Source organism: Ochotona princeps, chromosome 28, assembly GCF_030435755.1.
Source record: "Ochotona princeps isolate mOchPri1 chromosome 28, mOchPri1.hap1, whole genome shotgun sequence".
In the NCBI taxonomy this organism is placed as follows: Eukaryota; Metazoa; Chordata; class Mammalia; order Lagomorpha; family Ochotonidae; genus Ochotona; species Ochotona princeps.
In genome coordinates, this window is record NC_080859.1 from 18,821,419 (window position 1) to 18,843,166 (window position 21,748).

The 21,748-nt window shown below is 37.6% G+C and overlaps 1 protein-coding gene across 7 annotated transcripts in view; it reads left to right on the forward strand.

Moving 5' to 3' along the window:
* Window positions 1-21,748, forward strand: part of FER (FER tyrosine kinase) — a 254,067-nt gene that overhangs the window by 90,843 nt on the left and 141,476 nt on the right. For 3 of the 7 annotated variants that reach the window (XM_058656239.1, XM_058656237.1, XM_058656238.1), the window contains one exon: window positions 5,663-5,843. The exons of the other annotated variants lie outside the window; for them this stretch is intronic. In XM_058656239.1, coding sequence (XP_058512222.1) covers window positions 5,663-5,713 — 51 coding nt within the window. In that variant the 3' untranslated portion in view covers window positions 5,714-5,843. Of the gene's footprint in view, window positions 1-5,662; window positions 5,844-21,748 lie in introns of those variants that run through there. 7 annotated transcript variants of the gene reach the window in all.

The following is a 21,748-nucleotide window of genomic DNA, read 5'->3' on the forward strand; positions in this document are numbered from 1 at the left end:
ACCATAGCATATTGCTGGGGGCCTGGGGAGCAGAAGTGAACTCATTTCATTTAGCTCTACTAGCATTTTTTATTGGTGGCCTTTTATACGGACTTTTGTGAGGACTCTGTCCTCAATGAGATCCCTTTAACTAATGCAGGACAGAGAATCACTAGGTCATCTCTTGCAGAATCTAGAATTGCTCAGTCAAGTGAAGGTCATGACTCCTACATCAGTTCTGTTTGTGTCTAAGCTTGCAGCTGTGTGAAAACTGATTTTGTCTAAGAATTGACTCTAGATTTAAAATAATGGAAGAACTGGATACTTTTGCAACAATTCTCAGAAACGCTTCTCTGCTGTTAAAGTTTGGGTATGTAATGAATAGTTGTATTTGTATAGGAAATTTACAACTGGAAATATTCTGTGTTTGAGAAGGGATCTGCAAGAGCAAAAGGATGTACCAGAATTTTATTAGCTGATTTGTAAAAATTTTGAAGATCTACATATTTAAGATGGGTGCTGAAAATTTAGCTATTGGATGTTCCATTTTTTAAGAACTGTTTTTTTCCAAACAAATTTATTTTGGTGTTTATTACAATTTAAGATTTTAAGTTTCCTAAAGACTGATTACTTAATATTTACTTAATTTGATTCATTAGCATTTGACAATGCAGTGTTTCATGCATCAGGTTATTCTACTATGCCAATTAAGAAAAAATACTGAAAAAAATAAAGGAATGAACCCTCAGTTACTACTTACCACACGTGCTATGTGTTAAGACATAGTTTTATTTGTTACCTTTCAGACAAGAACAGTGATCTCATATATGCTTATCAGGGAAGTCATGTAACCTCTCTGACATGGGAGTCCTACTTAGTAAATAGTGGCCAGTTATAGAAACCTCCTTGAATTGTTTGGAACATTAAATGAATAATATTTGCCAAAATGTTTAACACAGTGCCTGGCATATAGCTAAGTTCAACAAATGCCAGATATATAGAAATGTTCTCATGATATCTCCTCGATGTGATTTCTGATTATATTTATGCCAAATATTGCATTCCATTTTAAAATGTTTTAGTTCTTTTTAGCAGTGTAATAGCTAAAAGTAACAAATTGCCACCAGGTGGAGCTCAGTGCCAGATCAAGTTAGATTACTTATATTGAGCTGTTTTTATCAAATTAGAAAAATAAGTACGTAAAATTTTGAAATTCACATCTGAAGGTTTTCTGTTTTTATCATGCCTACCAGAGTTATCACTAGGTAATATAGTTCTTGGATATGTTGAGATAATGCTTTAGTTACTCTGTTAGTTTTTCCATGTATCTGGTGTCACATAAAGTTTGACAGTTAATTCGTATGAACAAAATTTGATAATTTTATAAAAGATTTGATTATTCAAAAGGCAGAGCGATGGGGGACCTGCAGATGGAAGGGAGAGAGAGAGGATGAATCTCCCATTTGCTGCTTCACTCCACAGATGGCTTGAACATCTGGGCCGAAGTCAGGATCCAGAAACTCAATCTCTTCTTTTACATGAATTTCTCTTCATTGGTTTGGAACTTGCCTCAACAGCCACAGATTAATGCTTGCATCTATCGACCCTATTTCCAAATAGTGTGACATTCATAGATTCTGGGTATTACAGCTTCACAATTTCTTTTGGGGGAACATAATTTAAACCATAACAGATGTGATTTTAAGAACTTTTTTATTTTACTTTCAAAAAATATTTATATTATTGTTATTGGAAAAACAGATCAGATTTATGTAGAGCAAGAGAGACCAAGATTTTCCATCCAGTGGTTCACTCCCCAAGTGGCTGCAATGGCTGAAGCTGAGCCATTCTGAAGCCAAAAGCCAAGAGCTTCTTCTGTGTCTCCCACACAGGGTCCAAAGGCTTTGTGCCATCCTCAACTGCTTTCTCAGGCCACAACCAGAGGGCTGGATGGGAAGTGGAACAACTGGGACATGAACTGATGCCTGTATGGGATCCTAGTGTTTGCAGTGTGAGGAGTTAGCCCTTGAGTCATACCCAAACTTTTTTTTTAAGATTTATTTATTTTTGTTAGAAAGGCAGATTTTTGTTAGAAAGACAGAGAGCATCCTCCAACCACTGGTTCAATCTGTTATTGGCCATAGTGACTGGAGCAGAGCCACTCCAGAGCCAGAAGTCAGAAGCCTCTTATCTCCCACATGGATACAGGATCCCAAGAACTTGAGCTGTCTTCTGCTGCTTTCCTAGGCCATAAGCAGGGAGCTGGATGGGAAGTAGAGCAGCTGGGATATAAACCGGTATCCATATGAGACATTGACATATGAGCCTATTGAACCATGGAATTGGCTCCAGATGTGGTCATTACTATCACCTTAATTTTTATACTTTTCCAGTCAATACCTATTTATTATTCTCTGCTTTTTTTTGGTTTAAAACTGTTCTAGGGCCATACTGAAAGCCTATTTTCCATTCTGGTGATGACTTAAGATTTAATAATCTTTGGTAAAGACATTATCAGTCTTTTTAAAAACCAAGTCTATTGTTTTCCATACTGTATTACCTTCATATAAAAGGACTTTGAACATAATCAGTCAGGTATGATCTCTTCTATTGAAACATTTCCTTTCCCCTAGGTAGTTATTTTACATAAATATTTTATGACTCTGTTATTATGACTTCTAAGAGCTTGTCCAATATTAAAAAAATATTTATGATGCAAGTCATGTTCCAGCAGAGAAAAACAAGTAGTAAGCATAATAAAAGCTAGAGGCTTTCTTCTAAAAACTAGTTTGGGGAGCAAGCAGGGATTATAGGAGAAGAAAATAAAGCACGAAACATACATAAATACATAAGCAAATGCTATTATCAGGTGATTTTTGTACATGTAGCAATGTACATATTCATATTTAGGAAACTAAACAGCAAGAGCAGCAGCAAAGTGACATTGGTTATGCTATAGATACTAGAAATAAATGCTATGTAAGAAAAGTAGAGTAGGGACTATAGGGCAAATAATGAGAAGAGATAGAGGGTTTTTTGTTTTAAAGATTTTATTTTATTACAGCCAGATATACACAGAGGAGGAGAGACAGAGAGGAAGATCTTCCATCCGATGTTTCACTCCCCAAGTGAGCCGCAACGGCCGGTGCGCGCCGATCCGAAGCTGGGAACCAGGAACCTCTTCCGGATCTTCCCATGAGGGTGCAGTGTGCCAAATCCTTGGGCTGTCCTCGACTGCTTTCCCAGGCCACAAGCAGAGAGCTGGATGGGAAGTGGAGCTGCCAGGATTAGAACCGGCGTCCATATGGGATCCCGGTGCTTTCAAGGTGAGGACTTTATCCGCTAGGCCACGCCGCCAGGCCCGAGATAGAGGGTTGTAAAGGGGCTCATTATCATGAGAGTAGCTGCAGTGACATCTCTAAGGAGTATCCTTTGGACTGAAGAGATGAAAATTAGGCAGCTGAGCATATGAAGTACTGATGCAGCAGTATTAGAAGCAGGAAATAGTCCAGGAAATGGGGAAAAGCTTGGAATGCAGAAAAGGGCAATCAGATGGGAATTGCTTGTGTTTGGTGGGAGAGAGAGGAGGTAGGCAGGTAAGAAAAATCTCTTACTCTATTGTAAACTACCTGCGTTTCATTGTAGTTACATAGGAAAAACTAAGACAATCAGTAGCAGAACTATAACGTCTTATTGACGCATTGTGATCACTGGGGTTGTAGAAGGGGTAGGATGGACTGGCTGTTCAGAGCACAGTTAATAGTGGGTTTTGCTGGTATGTTCACAATGGAAATGCTGAGAAGAGGTCAGATTTGGGCTTTAAGGTGGTATACCCACAGAACTTGCTGGTAGAATGGATGTAGTTTGAAGAAAAAAGTGAACACAAAGGTTATCCCTAAGTGTTTGGCTTGAGTAGTTGATTGATGGCTATGCCATTCGCTAAGCAGAAGATGATATGAAGGTAGAGTTCAGAATTTTGTTTTTTGGCAGATTAAGCTTATCAATCCGATGACTGCTGAACCATATTTTTAGAGGCCAGTGTTGAAACATAGCAGGTTAAGGTGCCATGTAAGGCTGGCATCTCACATTAAAGTGCTGGGGTCCCGACTACTCTGCTTCCAGTGTAGTTCCCTATTAATGCTGCTGGGAAGGCCGCAGAAGATGGCTTCTGACACCCGAGAAGTAGGCCAGGATGGAGGTCTTGGCTCCAGGCTTCAACCTGGCCCAGAGCTTGCTGTCATAGCCACTTGTGGAATAATCTGTTAGAGAAAGCTAGCATTTTTTTTATCCCTCCTCCATCATTTTCCCCCTTGTTTCTTCCCCACCCCCAGCACTCTGTCTTTTAACTAATAAGTTTTTTAAATACTCCCGTTGCTGCTAACATCAGTGTATCTATAAGATGAGCACATGTTATGTACAGCAAAGTAAAATACCGAATGCTGAAAAGGACCTATAGAGAAAGTTATATGAAGAGGCAGGTTTAGAATTTCCTTAAAGAGTGCATCTAATGTTAAGGGGCTCCAAAAGCTTCTAAGGAAGAAATATTTATGTCAGTATTGAGAAAAGATGTTAAGACTTTGTCTCTTGTTCTTTTTTTATTTTTGTCTTTATTCCATTTGAAACAGTGCTCTGCACAGTGCCTGAATATGTCACATAATATATGATATATAGTAATACATAATATATATTATAGAATACATCATATAATATATGTATTATAACAATATTGCATTTAGTAGTTACATGAAACCTTTTTAAAAGAGTGAGTAAAACATCGCTTTTCATATCAATTAACACACTGTTATGGAATGGGTTGTCAAAATAGGAGCATTGCTTTTGGACTGAACATTTATGGCTTTGCGTGTCCCAAAAAACCCTTATGTTTTTTCTGGCCTCCCAATTGTTTGTGTATTGTTAAGTGCAATATATTCTTTTTTAAGGTTTATTTATTTATTTGAAAAGCAGAATGAGAGAGAGAGAGAGAGAGAGAGAGAGAGAGAGAGAGAGAGAGAATGAGAATCTTTCATATAATTGCTACAACAGCAGGTCTGGACAAGGCCAGAACCAGGAACTTCATGTCTCCCATGTTGGGGACATCTTCTGCTGTCTGCCAAGGCACATTAGGTGGAAGCTGGTTGGGAAGTGTGGAAGAAGGGACTTGAACTTCCACTCAGATATGGGATGCCAGTGATGCAAGAAGCAACTTCAGCTGCTGCATCATGATGTCAGCATGATGAGTAAATTCTTGATGCCAGCATACTGAAAATTTTTATAGTCTTGCAAGTTTAGGACTTATTTGCTAATGATTAATGATTAATACTCCTCCTGTTTGATTCAGAGGAACTGTAATGTATTGGAAAGTTAGAACCTCAAAATACCAAAAAGTTAAAAAGCATTAAATCTTAAAGTAGCTTTATAACAGCTGTGTGCAAGTTTGGCTTATTGTCAGAGATGAAGAGATTCTATTGTCTCAAAGGGGAAGACTGCTGCATGTGGTGTATTAGATGGTAGGTTCAATCCTGAGATGTTGGACCACTCACTACATCTTTTCTGCACAATCAGTAGCACTTGTGTATGATCCGTTTAATCCAGAAATTACTGGTGTACATCCATGCCAGTAGGGGGAGACAGTTTGAAACAGGAGATCCTACTCTGAGCCTTTTCTGTCTTGCTTTTGGCTCAGGCAGGAAAGTCTTCTGTGGGCCCACTATCAGTAGCTGTAGCTGCAATCTGAGATGGCGAAGAAAATGAGATGTTCCAAGTGTGAGGGTCTCATGGAACCCAATTCTGACTACCTTTCCTGTAGAACGTGTGCTTTAGTGCTCAGCCCCGAGGCCTCCACATCCGAGTACCACAGAGATCAGGTAAGAGGGAGGATGGCCGAGGCCACTGGAACCAGGGCCCAGACACTGTCTTAGAGTTAAGCAGTTCATCTTTTCTATGCTTCTGCTCCAAATGGGAAGAATACTTTTTCTTCTGAATCTGGTAGGAGACAAAGTTTTCTTGAATAATACTATCATATGATAAGCCTCAGCCACTAAAAGTCAGAGTGGCTCATTTTTCATTCCTTTATTCATTTTCTCAGATTTGAGACAGAAAATTTACTTTCATAACATTGCAATCCATGCGAGGGTTCAAGAGCATGATGTTTTATTGGATATGGAGAAAAACTGTTGGTCACTTGAAAATCTGTGATAGTATTAAGATTTTTGTTTTCTGAATTTTAGTTTCTTTCCTGGCTGGTGAGCTTAGTTTAACTTTTACTTTTTGTTCCTGTCACCAAAGGAAAGTAATAATATTTTTCTTGAATAAAGGTATTAAGTAGTCTGATAATAACTGATAAAACTATTCATCTTAATGTGCAGTGTCATAGTTTAACATTAACAATTTCTTATGGTTTAATAATCTGGAGTATGCTAATTTCTTAATCTTTAATGTAGAACATATATTTTTTATTAATAACAGAATATATTTGAGCTGTTAGTGAAAAAATATATTTACATGTTATTTTGCCATTTTAACATAAGTCTTGCATTTTTCGAGTGCCTCAGTGTATGTAAGACTGTCTTCTTTCAGCTACACTGTGTTAGGAAAAACAAATTACGTATTTTGTCCCTTCATATGAGATTAGTAAGTGCCAAAAAAGAATATTCAACGATAATAGAGCTATATTCCTATTTTCCCTATGTTTAAAGAGAGTTGCAATAGATACACAGTTGCTGTTTTATTCGTACCAAAGTTAGTATTTGGATTTTGGTTTTCTAGATATGAGAGTCCTGTTGCTATTGAGTAATTATAATTCATAAGTATAAGGATCATTATTATTTGTGTAAGGTTTTCGTTTATCTTAATGTATAAATTCATTAAAATATTAGATGATAGAGAATTCATTGGAGTAATGTTTCCTACTTATCATACACAACAGTGTCTCTGAAGCCTGAGATAATTAGTGACTCACAAAGATGGTGACTTGCCAAGAGCAAAATTTCCTTATTTTTATAAGAAAAGTCTTATTTCATTTTGACTTTGATTTTGTGATAATACCATTTTATGATCCTTTAATATTTTTCTGTTTACACTTTGATCTTTTAAATTTTATATTGTTGCCTATTTTTTGGATATTTTTCTTAATCCTATTTGCATTTTTTCCTTTGTATCAATTCATTGTTGACAAATGATACAGTTTTATTACTGAACTGTTTCAAGTAAGTTACATTTGGAAGAAAACAAGATAAGAGTTTTTTTATGTTGAAGGCTATTTGCCCCATCCTTCAGAAGACATTAAATGAAGGGCTGCATACTAGAGCTCTACAAAATGTCCAGGAACCAAACCTCCCATAAGTTGCGGCAGGGACCCAACTTCTTGAAATGTCATCTGCTGCCTCCCAGATTGTACATTGTAGCTAGTCTGCATTGGGACAGCTGCGTTTTTAAATCCGGGAACTCTGCTATGTGACACAAACATCCCGGGCAGTGCCTCAAGTGCTGTGCCAGATGGCAACTCTTGTAACTGCACGGTATTTATCAACATCAGTTGGCTCGGACAAATGTTACTGCACTCAACTAGAGACAGACATTTTCAGATGTATGTTATGATGGTGGTCCCACCCCTTCAATTGGTCAGTCATAGCAGGGTGTTGTAGTATCATGGGTTCGCTAATCATCCTACTTTTTTTCATGAAAGCATGCTGAATGCTTTGTTTTTGACATTCTGAGGTTATTTTGCATTGTTTCTAGCAAGACCTTATCACTAAAAAGTACATACTGCCTCATCAGGGTAAATTTTTAGGTTGCAGTTATCACTACTGCTGCAAACTTGGATTCTTTGGAAAATGCCAAGTGATTACGGCTTAGTTCTTTTCTGTGGATCGATAGCTGCCCCCCTATGTGCTTGTGCTAGCCATCTGCCCTTTTCTGCCAGTAGCATGTCATATTGAAAATACTATGACCGTTCTTTCCTGGACTTCCACTCCCATCTCCTATTCTCCAAAGCTTTCCATCTTCCCAGAATCTTCTGTTGTGACATTCTGGTAACAACTTGATTTGTAAGAGATGATTAAATCTTCTATTCAAAATGATCAATAGAGTAGTCCTTGGTGCTGGCCTTTTCTCCACCCTACGTGAAAGTCTGTATATTTCCAAGACTTACGCAGTTTGTATTTTATTTACTCATTCTCACTAACAAACATTTTCAAACTTTTCTTGCTCTTTGTTTATTCACCAGAATGTACTCTCTGGCTCACTGTCTCTCTTTTTTAGGCTTGGCCGTTTGGGTTGACTTTAGTATTCATGTGGAAGATTCATCCCAAATCTTGTTTCCTGTGTTCAGTGACCCTGCATGAATTGACTGAGGGTAGGCAACTGGTAATCAAGTTTAGGACAAGAGACTTTGTTTTTTGTAAAAAATAAGGAAAAGGCCTCTGATGCTGTTCTTGTTATTCCTGTGAAAGTGGCACCAATTCAGGACTATACTTACTTTCCACATTTCTTTCATGAATAACATTAAACTTTTTTTGTGCAGATTAGTTTTAGATATACTTCTGCTGTAGGTGGTTGAAAGCACTGTGGACTGAGAAAGTAAAGTTTTGGTGAAAACAGAAAAGTGTGACTCAGCATAATATTGATCTTTTCATTTAAAAAATATGTTTATTATCATTTTCCATGAGCTGTTTTCCTTTTGTCTGTGTGTTTAGGGCTTGCGAACTTCTAGGCACGATAACTTGTGTTGCACTAAGGTTATGAGGGTTGAGAAAATTTGTACATCAAATTGGATTTTACATGGGTTCTAATATTTTAAAAATCTGCCACATCTTGCCTTTTAAAATATCTGTATTTTGAAAGCATGATGCTCTTTCCTGGTTGCTAGTTGAATTCTTAGGAAGACTGACTGCTTTGGATAATTGACTGCTGTGTCACAAAATGTTATAATGTTGTGCACCTGGCTCGCTGTTGGGTGATGTGGAAGTAGTATTTGTAAAATTAGTTACATTGACAATTTCCTAGTATTTATTTAGAGGACTTAATAGCTTTCATAAAAATAAAAACGTAGATTGTATAGAATAGATTTTAGGATTAAATGTGTTTGGAGAAACGGTGATTTAAATATTTGGTGATCCTAAATGTATTGTTGTATGATTTAATTTTAGTGAAATATTTTTGAGAGACAGAGAGAGAGAAAGGAAGGAAAAGACGGAGATATTCCTTCTGCTGTTTTACCTGCTAAATGCCTGCAGCAACTAGGTCTGCTGCAGGCCGAAGCCAGGAGCTTGAGACTTGGTGTGTCTCCCAGGTTGGTGACAGGGCTCAGTAGCTTGAGCCATCTCCCATGTTGGAATGCATCAGTAGGAAGCAGGATCAGGTTGAGATTTCAACCATCTCACTCCTGCATAGGTTTTTGGCACCCTAAGCAGCATCTTAATTGCTGTGCCAAATAACTGCTCCTAGATACGCAACTGTGAATTAATGTTTAGCTGAAGATTTATTCCAACTATGAATAATGTAAATTTATATGGCATTTGCTTTTGAAAGTATGTAGATACAGACACACACACATACACACAAGTTTAAAGAAGAAAAATGTGGAAGGTATAGGAAATATGGTCAAAGTTATAAATAAATCAACAGAATAGAAGAGGTGAATTATATTATTATTATCATTGAGGATTTATTTATGTTTATTGGAAAGGCAGATCAGATTTATGGAGCAAAGGATAGACAGAAAGATTTTCTCTCCAGTGGTTCATTCTCCAATGGCTGAAGCTGAGTCCATCTAAAACCAGGAGCTAGGAGCTTCTTCTGGGTCTCCCACATAGGTGCAAGGTTTCAAGGCTTTGGACCATCCTCTATTGCCAGGCCACAAGCAAGGAGCTGGATGGGCAGTGGAGCAGCTGGGATACGAACCAGAACCCATATAGGATTCTGGTGCCTGCAAGAAGATGAGGATTTTCCCACTGAGCCGTTGTGCTGGCCCAAATTATATTCTGTGGCTATTTTTTCCAATCAGATAGCAACTGGTGTCTTTTATAGTTTGCCTTTTTACTATACTTTTCTATAGAATTAAAAATATTTTTGTTACCATTCTGATTCCGAAATAGATGCAATCTTTAAAAAAAACTAATTGAAAATTGAATTATAACAAATGTATTTTGCTCAAAAACTTTTGAAAAACATACATGCAGAAATTTTCTTAATACACATTTTCATGGACTTGTCAAGATGACTGTGTGGATTTTAAATTTTTTTCCCTAAAATAAGCTTATCTTGTAATTCTACTTTCTTTGAGCTTTTTGAAGTCCTATCATACTGATCTATGTGTGAGAGGAATATATGGTGAACACTGATTTAAAAATATACGCTTTAGTACTCCAGAGGGGCTGGGGAAAAAAGTAGGATAAGGAATGTTTTTAGCTTCTCTTTATTCATTCACAGCAGTTCCAGTATTTCTCCATTCCTAAAATTTTTTAAAGATTTACTTATTTGTAAGGCAGAGAGGGAGGGAGGGAGGGAGGGAGGGAGAGAGAGAGAGAGAGAGAGAGAGAGAGGAAGAGAGGGAGAGAAATGAGAAAATGAATGTTATCTTTTTAGAAGTAGTTTTAGGATGTACTTCTTAGAAGTACACTTACATATGATGGCTTTGGCTTTGGGGCAACTGCTGCCATGTTTTTAAATTACTTAGTTTCTGCTGTAGCAAATGTTTCAGGTTGAAAATGACTGTGTGTGTGTGTGTATGAAAATAATTATTTTTGGTTGAATTTACTCATCTATTTTGTTTGTATTGTATCCTTATGTGTTGGCATTATGCATTGGTTTTATATATAAATGAGTCATCATTTCTATACAGTGCTATAAACTTGAATGTAACAATTACTTCAAATATAAGATCAAGCATATGACTCTTTTAATATTTTTGTTTTTTAAATAAAGAACTGATGCCTAGCATTTGGTTGAGTTTCTGGGTATAATGTAGGCAATGTATAATAGAAAGGTTGGCAAAAAGGAATTAGTGTTGTCATCTGATGTGTGTATTGGAGCACATTTCACCTCCTCTGACCTGACCGTTTTATCTTCTAAATAAAGTAAAAATAATTGAAGCAGATAATTTTAACAAAGACGGGCCCTTCCACTGTGCAGTTTATATTCAAAAAATTCGTTGTATGATTGATTGTTTTGTGGAAAAAATGTGATAGAGCCAGGATTATGTCCTAGTAATTCTTAATGCTGATTTTCAGTATTAATCTTTTTAGTACTGCCATGTCTGTATAAATATGTGTTGAATAACATATTTTTGTATTGGGAGTTGGTTGTGTTTGAAAATCCTTCTTTCTTTGCTGACATGTCATGGTCAGAAATAACAATAAACTCCACAGTATGAGAAGGAACTTCTAACCACATTTTCCAATCACTGTGAGGATAGATGTTAGCCAAGCAAATGTAAAAGTTGACCAATTTTGCAGCTACTGCATTGCAGGTAAGTAAAGTCAGAGGGAGGAAATACAGTGGCCTGAGTCAGCTTACTATATATAGGACTGTAAAGTTTCCTGGAATTATCCGCGTTGCTGCTGAGAGAAAAAAAAAATCTTTGGGTTGGCAGATATGGTTTGACAGTTGATTTGGGGAAAGGTGTTGTCTGAGATAAGATTCTATAAACTACATGGAAAATGAAAGCTTAAAATGTATCTAAATTTATTAAAACATACTTAAATGCAATTTATTCTTTTCTGCATAATATTTATGAGCATAGTGTAATGTATGACCCCTTTTCCTGATCAATAGTTATTATTATTTGTATCTCTAGAGTAGCTGCTGGTTACTTTACAAGATGAGTGTTCAGGGATATTATGTCAAGTGGCATGTTATGTTTCTAGGGCCAAGATAAATTACCACATACTTGATAATTAATATGCAGCTGTAAAAAAATCATAGATTTCTCCTGTAGTTGTTCCAGAAGCAAAAATCCAAATTCAAGGGGTAACAGAATCAGTGTCTCTCTCCCAGCTTGTGTTACCTGCTGGCTCTTCTTGGTCTTGCTTGACTTGCAGACACATTGTTCCGTGTTCTTACTCTTTCTTTCCAGTACTTTCTCTGCTGTGTTTCTTCTGTCTTCTTGTCAGTCACTTTTCATTGGGCTTAAAGCCCTCGTGTGTGTTCAAGGACATCAATAAAGACGCTCTGCTTCCAACAAAGTCCACGTTCTTAGGTCCTGCGTGTTCCTTTGTGTGTGTACGATCAAACGCCTTTCAGTTTGCGGCTAAATTCTCTTTAATTATCAAAGAAGTTCTTAAAAATGGAAACCACAAGTAGGTGAGATCCTTAGCTTTGTGAGGGGTGGGAGCTTCTACCATTTCATTCAAACATTTTTTTGAGTTCTGTTCCCTGAGCCCAGGAAATACTGACTTGACAAAGCTGACACTTAGATTCAGCTCTGATAACTAATTTTTGCTGTCCATCTTTGGGTTATCTTGCCTGCCGTTGGTAGTTTTTGCCAGATTTTGATCTAGTACTCCCTGAATCTTCTATCTAAAGCCAGTCAGAAAGAGTGTTTTGTGTTACCCTTTCTTGCTGGGAGTTTTCAAACCCATAGGATATTGCTGCTAATTTGATAATTCTGCCTTAGTGTTTCTCTTATAATAAATATATTGAGAAAACATGTGTCTCTAGGCAGTATGGTTTGTTTTTCAAAGACAAGACTTAAACAAAACTTTGCTTATTTTGAAATTTTTTTATTATTACATGACAAAATAAGTATTTTTCATTGACAGAAGAAATGGTAGCAAAATATTTAGGGAATTACATGCTTAAGAATTACTTGTGAAAACTTACTTGTATTTTTGGCATATTTTAACAGTTTGTACATTTTCAGAAAATACTATATTAACCTCATGATGCAGTGTTTAAAAGTATATTAAATAGTTCTATTTGATTGAATTAATTCTGTTGATTGGGATATCCTTTGTCTTCCGGCCCTTTCCCTGTCCTCATCTCTCTGTCTTCTCCCAGGGAAATCATATCAGTTGGAAATCTAATTCTTAATTCCCTTTGCGTGTCTATTAACTTATTTTCAAATTAAATATCGACAAATTGCAGCAGTGTTTATTTATAGATAAAAATAGGTCTTAAGATTTTAATATGATTGGAATGACTAAAGTCATTTATATAACCATCACTTCCAATGTTTAATAATTTTTGTGATGAGAGCTTTATCAATTTATTTTCTTAGTAGTGTTAACTATATTAGTGGTAATAGTGTCAGCTACACTCAGCATATTCTGATTTTAAATATTTTTATATAATATAAAATTAAATTCTGATTTCAAACATAGGATATTTTATTTCAAATAAATACTTTATTTGAAAGGCAGAAAGAAAGAGAGAGAGGGAGATAAATTGGGAGGGGTCTTCTGTCTACTGCTTCACTCCCCGAATGGCCACAGTGGCTGGAGCTGGACCCATCTGAAACCAGGAGCCACGAGCTTCTTCTGGATCTCTGCTGTGGGTAGAGAGACCAAGGGTTGAATCATCTCTTGTTAATTTCCCTGCTGCTGTGGCAGGGAGCTGGACAAAAGGTGGAGCAGCTGAGACTTGAACTGCACCCCTATTGGGATGCTGGTGCTACGGGTGGAAGTTTTGTCCACTATGCTATAGTGCCAGCCCCTCTGTAGTTTGTTTTTTAAATAGTGTGGCATACTTATCCCCTATGCTGCCAAGGGTTTGTATTCATGGTCTCTAACCGCCTCATTGCTCCCAAGCAGTGAACTCTTGCACCCACTAATTGTATTGCTTCTGCGAGTTCAGCTCTCTTAGACTGCACCTACAGGTGAGGGCATGCAGCATCTGTCTCTCCACATTTGGCTTATTTCACTTAGCATAAATGCTCTCCAGTTCTACCCGTGCCATAACAAATGACTGAATGTCTTCATTTTGTAAATTGAATGGAATTCCATTTCCTGTGTAGCATATGTTGCTTATACATTCACCCGTGATCGATATTGAGGATGAATCCCACTATTTGTTTAGAATAGTGCTACAGTGAAAGTGGGAGGGCAGATCATTTTCAGTATACTTATTTTAAATCTATCTGGCAAATACTCATCAGTGGAATTGCAGGAACATATGTTAGTTCCATTTTTCTAGTTTCAAAGGACCTCCATACGATTTTCTGTAATGGCTGTACTAATTTACTTTTTCTCCAGAAGTGTGCTAGCATTCTATTTTCCCCGTGTTGTTGACAGCAGCACTTGTCTTTTTCCTAACTCTTCCAACAGGTCGTGCTGATACTTCACTGTGGTTTTAATTTGTATTTACCTGCTGATTAGTGAAGACTATGAAATAAGGCTCTCAAAATGCTCTCTGTGATTTGTATTTTCTCTTCTGAGAAGTTCTTATTGAATATGGCTAAATGTGTTTCAGTTTTTGGCAGCAATTTTTCGGTGCTCAAGTCCTTGAAAATAAATGTTAAAATTAAATTCCATGGACCTGTAGAGTATTATTCCACTCCTCTTAGATATATGGAAACATTTGCTGAGCTTGCTGTGTACCTTTGAGCATAGCAACTGGTGTTGGGTCCTCATGGCTCTAAATATCTTCCTCTTTTTCTCAGCTATTCTGAGAAATTGTGGCTGTCTGATTACTAGCAAGTATTTCTGTAAGTTTCACCCCTATCTTATGGACAAACTCTTTTCTCCGTAATTTTTCCTGAGTTTCAAATAAGGTACATTGCAGCCATTAATACTGTAGAAAGTCAATGCTTGACAATGACAGAATATTTATCATGTATATCTTGAAACAGGAAAATAAGCCCAAGAAAGGACTGGGTGTATTGAAGACTAGTCACGATTCCTTTCTGAGTTATGCTTTATAAGATATACAGGCTGTGTAAGCAAGGGAAATCCACCTAAGACATAATACACATTACCTTTGACTGTTCTTTTAATAAAAATACAACCCCTCAATTCTTGCAGCTTCCCCTTCTCATTCATCAAGTCATTTAAACTCTAGTGATACTTTGCATTAGAAAATAGATAGTAAAGCCCAAGGATAATATTGTGGGTGTATCAGGGTGGGGTGTGGTGTGGAGGGTCTCCCGTCAGGAATAACATTTGGAAAAAATTATATATAACTTTTTTGTATAATTTTATTAGGATTTAAAGTATATTTTTAGACTTGTTAGGATATTCAGTAGATTAAAATGTTGTCAGAGCTGAATAGAGACTTCACTTCAAGCTGTTGTTAAAAGCAGCATTCATATTCCAAGACTATATTTTCTTATTGTTTTCCTCTAATTCCCTTTAGGCACAGATTTGGGTAATCTTCCCTTTAAAACAGGATAGCCAAACATGTGTGGAAAATCCCTGGAAAATTCAGTGGGAGAAAAGGAATTTATGGGATGTTTTGCTTTTAGAACTTTAAAAGTACATCAAGGAAAATTATTTTTCTTGACATAAAGATGCCATTTTAAATAATAGTGGGCACTGTGGTTTCTTTAATAGTTTTGTAAAACATGTTTTAATGATTTTATGTGGTTTTTAAAAAGGTTTATTTATTTTGTTTGGAAAGACAGATTTACAGGGAGGCATGACAAGAGAGACGCAAGAACCTGGGTCATGCTCTATTATATTTCTGAGGACATTAGCAGGGAACTTGCTTGGAAGTGGAGCAACCAGGAGTCAAACCTGCAGCCACATGGGATGCTAGCACTGCAGGAGGCGGTTTTACTGGCCATGACACAGTGCTAGCTCCTGTATGTTGACTTATCTGGCTCTATTATACCCAGGCAAAGAAGTTTAAGGTTGTTTCAGTATGTAATTTTAATGCTCAATAGAAAAAATGTGAGTGGAACATTTAAATTTGTCAGTGGGCTTGATTGAGTTGGTAATTAAGGTTGAGATGTTTTTAAGAGTTTCCTAGGGAGGAATTATAGATTAGGGAAAGAGAGTAACATAGAGTAATAGAAGAGAATAACATAGAGTAATAGAAGAGATCTGGAACCAGTAGGGCTCGGAAGCATGTGACCACTAGGCCCAGCAGGGTTGAGCTTGCTGAGGAACCAGAGTGCATAGGCTGAGAGATTGACAAAAGCATGGCAGGGGAATAAATGTCTCCAGGTGTTGGGTGAGGTCAATAGGATCGAATTCTCCTGTGTGGTCCAGTGTTAAGTGACAGCCAGAGTCCTCTGGTGTCCTAAAGAGCATCTACTTTGGTGGAAAGATGGGATTAAAGCCGAGAGGGAGTAAACAGGAATGAGAATGGAGGCAATGAACAGATATCCTTTCATTGTTTTGCTGTGAAGAGCAAGCAGTAAGAGGTAGTAAAGGAAAAAGTTAATTCCTCACTTTCTCCTTACTTTTTCCCTTTCGTTCCCACACACTTGCCTCCTTTGTTTCCTGTGAGACTAACTTAAGTACATAAAAAGCTTATGGGCCAGCTGGAAAGATGCAGCTGAAAAGGCCCAATGGATAATATACTGAGCAGAGACCTGCTAGGTTCTTGCAAAGTGAAGAATCTTGGGAGAGCAGAAGGTTATGAGCGCCAAAGTGATTCTCATATGGAGAAAGAGAGCTTTGCATTTCGAAAGAGTAAAGAAGGCTGAAATGGATAGAAAAGTATTGGATTTGTAGCAAGATGAAGGAGTTCCTAGATGTGATGTGAGAAAGTTATAAAGGTTTGCATCAGTTGACAGTGACATTAGAGGAGTAAAAAATAGGTTGGCCAGATAGTAAAAGTTCATCTGAATTTACTAAATTATATGGACATGTCCCATACTGATGAGTCACTTACGTGGGAAGAGAAGAAAAGAGAGGGTGACTGGTTGGAATGTCTAACATATATCTCGTGTGTGTGTGTGTGTGTGTGTGTGAATACCAGTGAAGTTTAGAACAGTTATTGTAGAATTGATTGAGAACCAACTGAGGAGATAGGAGTTTGTGTCAAGAATATAGGGGATTTGAATGTGAAGTTAATTCCATTTGAAGATACCATCTAAGAAAAAACATGACTGATACAGGTAGTGTAGAGGAGCATGTTTGCATTCCCAACTCTATAGAAGACTGTTGTGAGAGAATCTCTGTAAGTTTAGTAATATTTCCTCCAAGAAAAGGTGCATGGTGCTATTAAGACTTTGAGGCAAATTAAAAATATCTATTTAAAGTTGTTTAATTGTGCATTTCTTAAATCTGGGACTGCTGAACCGTTTGTAGTATAACGTCTACTAGTAACTAACTAAGCTACTGTTTTCTCAAACTTTTGCTGAGCAGTTGTGTTTGTTTTTACATGTGTATTTACTTGTTTGAAAGGTAGAATTACACCCAAACACTCATTTGAATGTGTGCACGCATACATGTGGGTGTGCACACACACACACAAATAAAAGCGAGTGAGAGTGATCTTTTATCCTCTGCTTCACTCCTCAAGTAGCCACAAAAAATGGCTGCAAGTGGGCTAGTGCAAAATCAGGAGCTTCTTCTGACTCTGCCATGTGAGTGCAGGGGGCCAAGCATTCAGGCCTCTCCTGCTGCTCTTTGAGGCACAATAATGAAGTGCCATATCAGAAGAGGAGCAACTGGGCCCCCATTGGCACCCAAATGGGATTTTGGCATCATAGGTAGCAGCTGTACCTTCTGCATCGCAGTGTCAGCCCCTGAATAAACTGTTTTGTATGTCATATGTTGAAACTATTTAGCTAATGGGAACATTATTTTGTAATGAAGTTTTATTTCTACATTAATGTATTTCAATATTAAAACATTTGTCTGCCTCTTAAAAGTGTATGTAAATATCTAAAACCTAAAAAAGTAAATTACCGTATTATTTTATTAGTGACAATTGTGACATTTGAAATTACTGATTAAACATCTTTACTTACAAGTGGATATTCCAGGAAGGCCTACTACGTTTATTCTCTGTAATGGTGATACACATGAGTTTGATGATTTGTTACAGTAGAAAAAACCAATTTATCCACGTACATAATTGGCTAATACCTGGAAGTTTGTGCCATGACATCAGACATTTGGAATTCTGAGCTGCTTTACTGCCTTAACTTCATTCTCAGGCAGGAGGTAGCACTGTCCCATTGCGTGCTAGCTTCTCTCTGATGAGAGTGGTATAAAGACTTAGAACCTGTCTGACTTCTCGCTCTCTGAGATACCTCTCAGATCTTGCTGGTCATCAGCGGGCAGAGAGAGTCACAGCCACCACGTTCCTTCATTTACGATTTATTGTGTTCTCTTCTTTCACTAAGCCTCAAGGTTTTCTTTGAGGTCCTACAGTTTCTGACTGCATTCTCATGAACAAAAACTTGACTAAGGCCTTGAAACAGCAAATGTTTCCAATGATTAGTTCTAGTGACAAAAGGAACTGTGAAGAGATGTGAGGAGTATCGGTGCTTGTGCAGTCCGTGTTCTAAACAGAAAGTCCATTCAGGAAGCCTTTCATATAAAATTGAACCCTTAAACACTTATGAAACTGCAATCTTTGCTTGGTAGTCTTCCTAGTGTCCTTGTGAGGTCCTGTGCAACAGATACAAAACAAATGGATTTTTTTCTATTCCTCAAAGCACCCACAGGCCAAACAAAACAAAACAAACAAAATGACAGAGGGGAAGACTTTTGATATATGTAGTTTTTAAACTTTTAAATGGTTATGCTGGTAATGTAAATTTTTAAAAATGTAATAATTGAGTGCTATTGAAAAAAATTAACCAAGATCAAATGTGTAATTTGATTAATGGACTTTTTTGTGTTAGTGAACAATTTTAAACTGTAAATTTGTATATAAAATAATAGGTGATAGATTACTTAGTAAAGTACTTATGAATTCTGAATCTCATTCATGAGCATTACCAACAACCAAAATAAGTAGGCAAGCTACAAAATAATAATTTTTAAAAAGCTCACTGTGAAGTGAAGGACAGAAAGAAACCTGTATATGAATGTGAGTCTAGAAACTGACAGGTCTTTTTGGGATAAAATATGCATAACTACTTCCATCCTTGATGGAACTATAGGAGTAAATACATTCCAACATGGCTTAACCAACTTGGAATGATCATATATAGAAAGGTATGACAGGTGAGGGTCGAAAGGACCCAGCCTATCCATGGCTTACCATTCAGCCACCAACAGTTATTCAAATATTCTTATTGAGTGAAGCAAGAGATGAAAGAATTCGACTTGGGAAAGGTATTTCACATAAAATCCTTTCCACACTAAAAAGATTTGTGGGTATGTTGGTACTAGGAGTGTTGGGCGGTCAGGACTCCTGCAAGAAAACTGAGCTTCTTGACTTTGGCCTGCAAAAGTACATGAGCACCTCCCAAGCCGATTCCCTGCAGGAGATTCCAAACCTTCAAAGAGATGGGCAGTGCCCCTCTAAAAGCTAGGGAATGGGTACTGGGGCTGAAAGCTACTTTCTCAGGTACATTAACAAGCAGCTGAGAGCAAGGAAAGTTCCCTGTGTGCCCAGTCCTAGGAGGTCTCAAAGGGGCAGAGTTCTCCCATAGCTCCTGGAGCTGGCAGGTCAGCTTTGAGCTATATGGAATGCTGCAGTCTTCCCAGGACTCTGCTTTTCAGTGGGGGAAGATGCCTGATTGCTGTCAAACTGTCTGAAGCTCTTGGTGATTCACATTAACACTACAGCAAAGGCCAGATCTAGCTTATTAACTGTAGCTCCGATTCCAGGAGCTTGACACCAAAGAAATGGCTGTTAAACTTTCTGAGGATGAATGCATATTCTTGAATTAAAAAGCTACTGCTTATTTACATAAAATATGAGGCATATATTTAGAGATTATGTGGTACGGAGGAAAGTAGGAAATACATCCCATAGCCAAGAAATTAGATCTAGAGATGGCCTAGATACTGGAAGCATCAGTGTCTTTAAAATGGCTATTACAAAATACTGAGGAATCTGTTGGAAAGCATGAACTGTATGTATGAAAAGAAGGTGGTGGTGTTAGTTGTGAGGTTGTGTTTAGTGCAATGATGTGGTTAGTGTGATGAAAATGCTGGCAGTGAAAAATATAATAGCAGAGATGAGAAATTCATTCTGTGAACTTGATAGCAGATAGGATAGACACAGAGAAGAGATATGAAGACAGGGCCATAAATAGTATCCAGACTGAAGCCAGAATTTTTAAAAAGTGAAAAAAAAGATAGCAACATTTGAGATAGAAGAGTACTGAGGTAAGCGAAGTACAATCTAAGAAGGAGAGGACAGAAAGATAGGGCAGAAACAGTAACAGAAAGTCTCACAGTGAAGTGCATCTCCACATTATCAGCTTAACAGTCTATGACATTTAGTAAAGCATTAATGGCAAAATTTTAAGAAATTGTAGTTCCCATGTTATAATTGATTACAAGACAGCCAAGGAAAAAGACACATGTCATATATATGGGACAGTGTTAGGAACTATAGTTAATTTCTCATCAGAAATAACAGAGGCCAGAAGACAAAGCATAAAAGAAAAAAGTCAACCTTGAATGTGATATCCAATGAAAATATCCTTTAAAAAATGAATACAAGAAACACTTCAAACCTACCAGGATGGCTATCATGAGAAAAGCAGGGAACAAGTCCTGCTGGGGGTGTGGCCACACTGGTGCCCTCCTTTGTTGCTGATGGGTGTGTAAAATGGTCCAGCCATGGCAGAAGACATTTTGGTAGTTCCTCAAAAATGTGGCCATGGATTTACAGTTCCATTTCCAGCTACAAACCTGAAAGAGCTGAAAAGAGATATTCAGATATGCAGACACATGTGCAAAGCAGCGGTATTCAAAACAGTTTTTAGAAAGCAAATAGCTCAATGTGGGTAAAATAATAACTAATACTTATAAGCATGCATTAAAGCAGAGCGGAAGAAGGGGAAAGGGGAAGCAGGAAGGATTTGGAGAGGTGCGGAAACTGTGTGAAAGACTGGTGTGTGTGGAGGATGCAGGGATAGGCAGTTATTTGCACCTGATGAGAATGTTGTGTTTTCATCAGGTCGTGAGCTGGGGAGTTGGTGAAGGCGTAGCTGAGGCCACACAGGGACCTTGTTTACTACTTAATGGTACCTGTCCTGATGTGATGTAGTAGATATTTACACTGTTGGACTGCTTGACTGTTATGTCCCTAATGACGGTAAAAGTAGAATGTGAAGAGTCTTGATAACCTAACTCATAACATTTTACTTTTCAAAAAACAAACCAACCGCACAGTTGTTGACTGAGCAGAATCTCTGATGTGTGACTTGTTGAGTTAGTGAGGTGCTCCCCAGGAAGCTGTTGGTTTCTCTGGATTATTTACAGAAAGATAGTCTTGGCAGGGGTAGACATGAATAGACAGAGAGTTTTTGGGGGGTCAGGGAAGCTGCTCTGTGTGATGCTGAAGTAGTGGTGGGTGTGTGGCACCCTGCATTTTGTCCAAACCCATGGAATGTGCAGTACCAAGGGAGATCCCCGGTGACCATGCTCAGTCCATGTTGCTGCCTCACTTGTAACAAGTGCACAGCCGTGGTGGCCAGCTGTTGATAATGGAGGCTGTTGTACATGTGTAGGGCCAGAAGACTTACAAAACATCTCAGTTTCTTTCTCTCAACTTTACTGTGGATTTAAAACTACTCTGTATATAAACTTTTTTTTTTTAAAAAAAGACTTCCTTTAGCCATTTTGAGCACATATTTGGGAAAGAAGCCACAGGCCATGAATTGTATTTAAAACTGGAATAGGCAGGAAGCTGGTCCTGGGCTGTTGCTTGTCTCTTGTTTCCCTAGAGACACCACCTTATTTAAGACTCA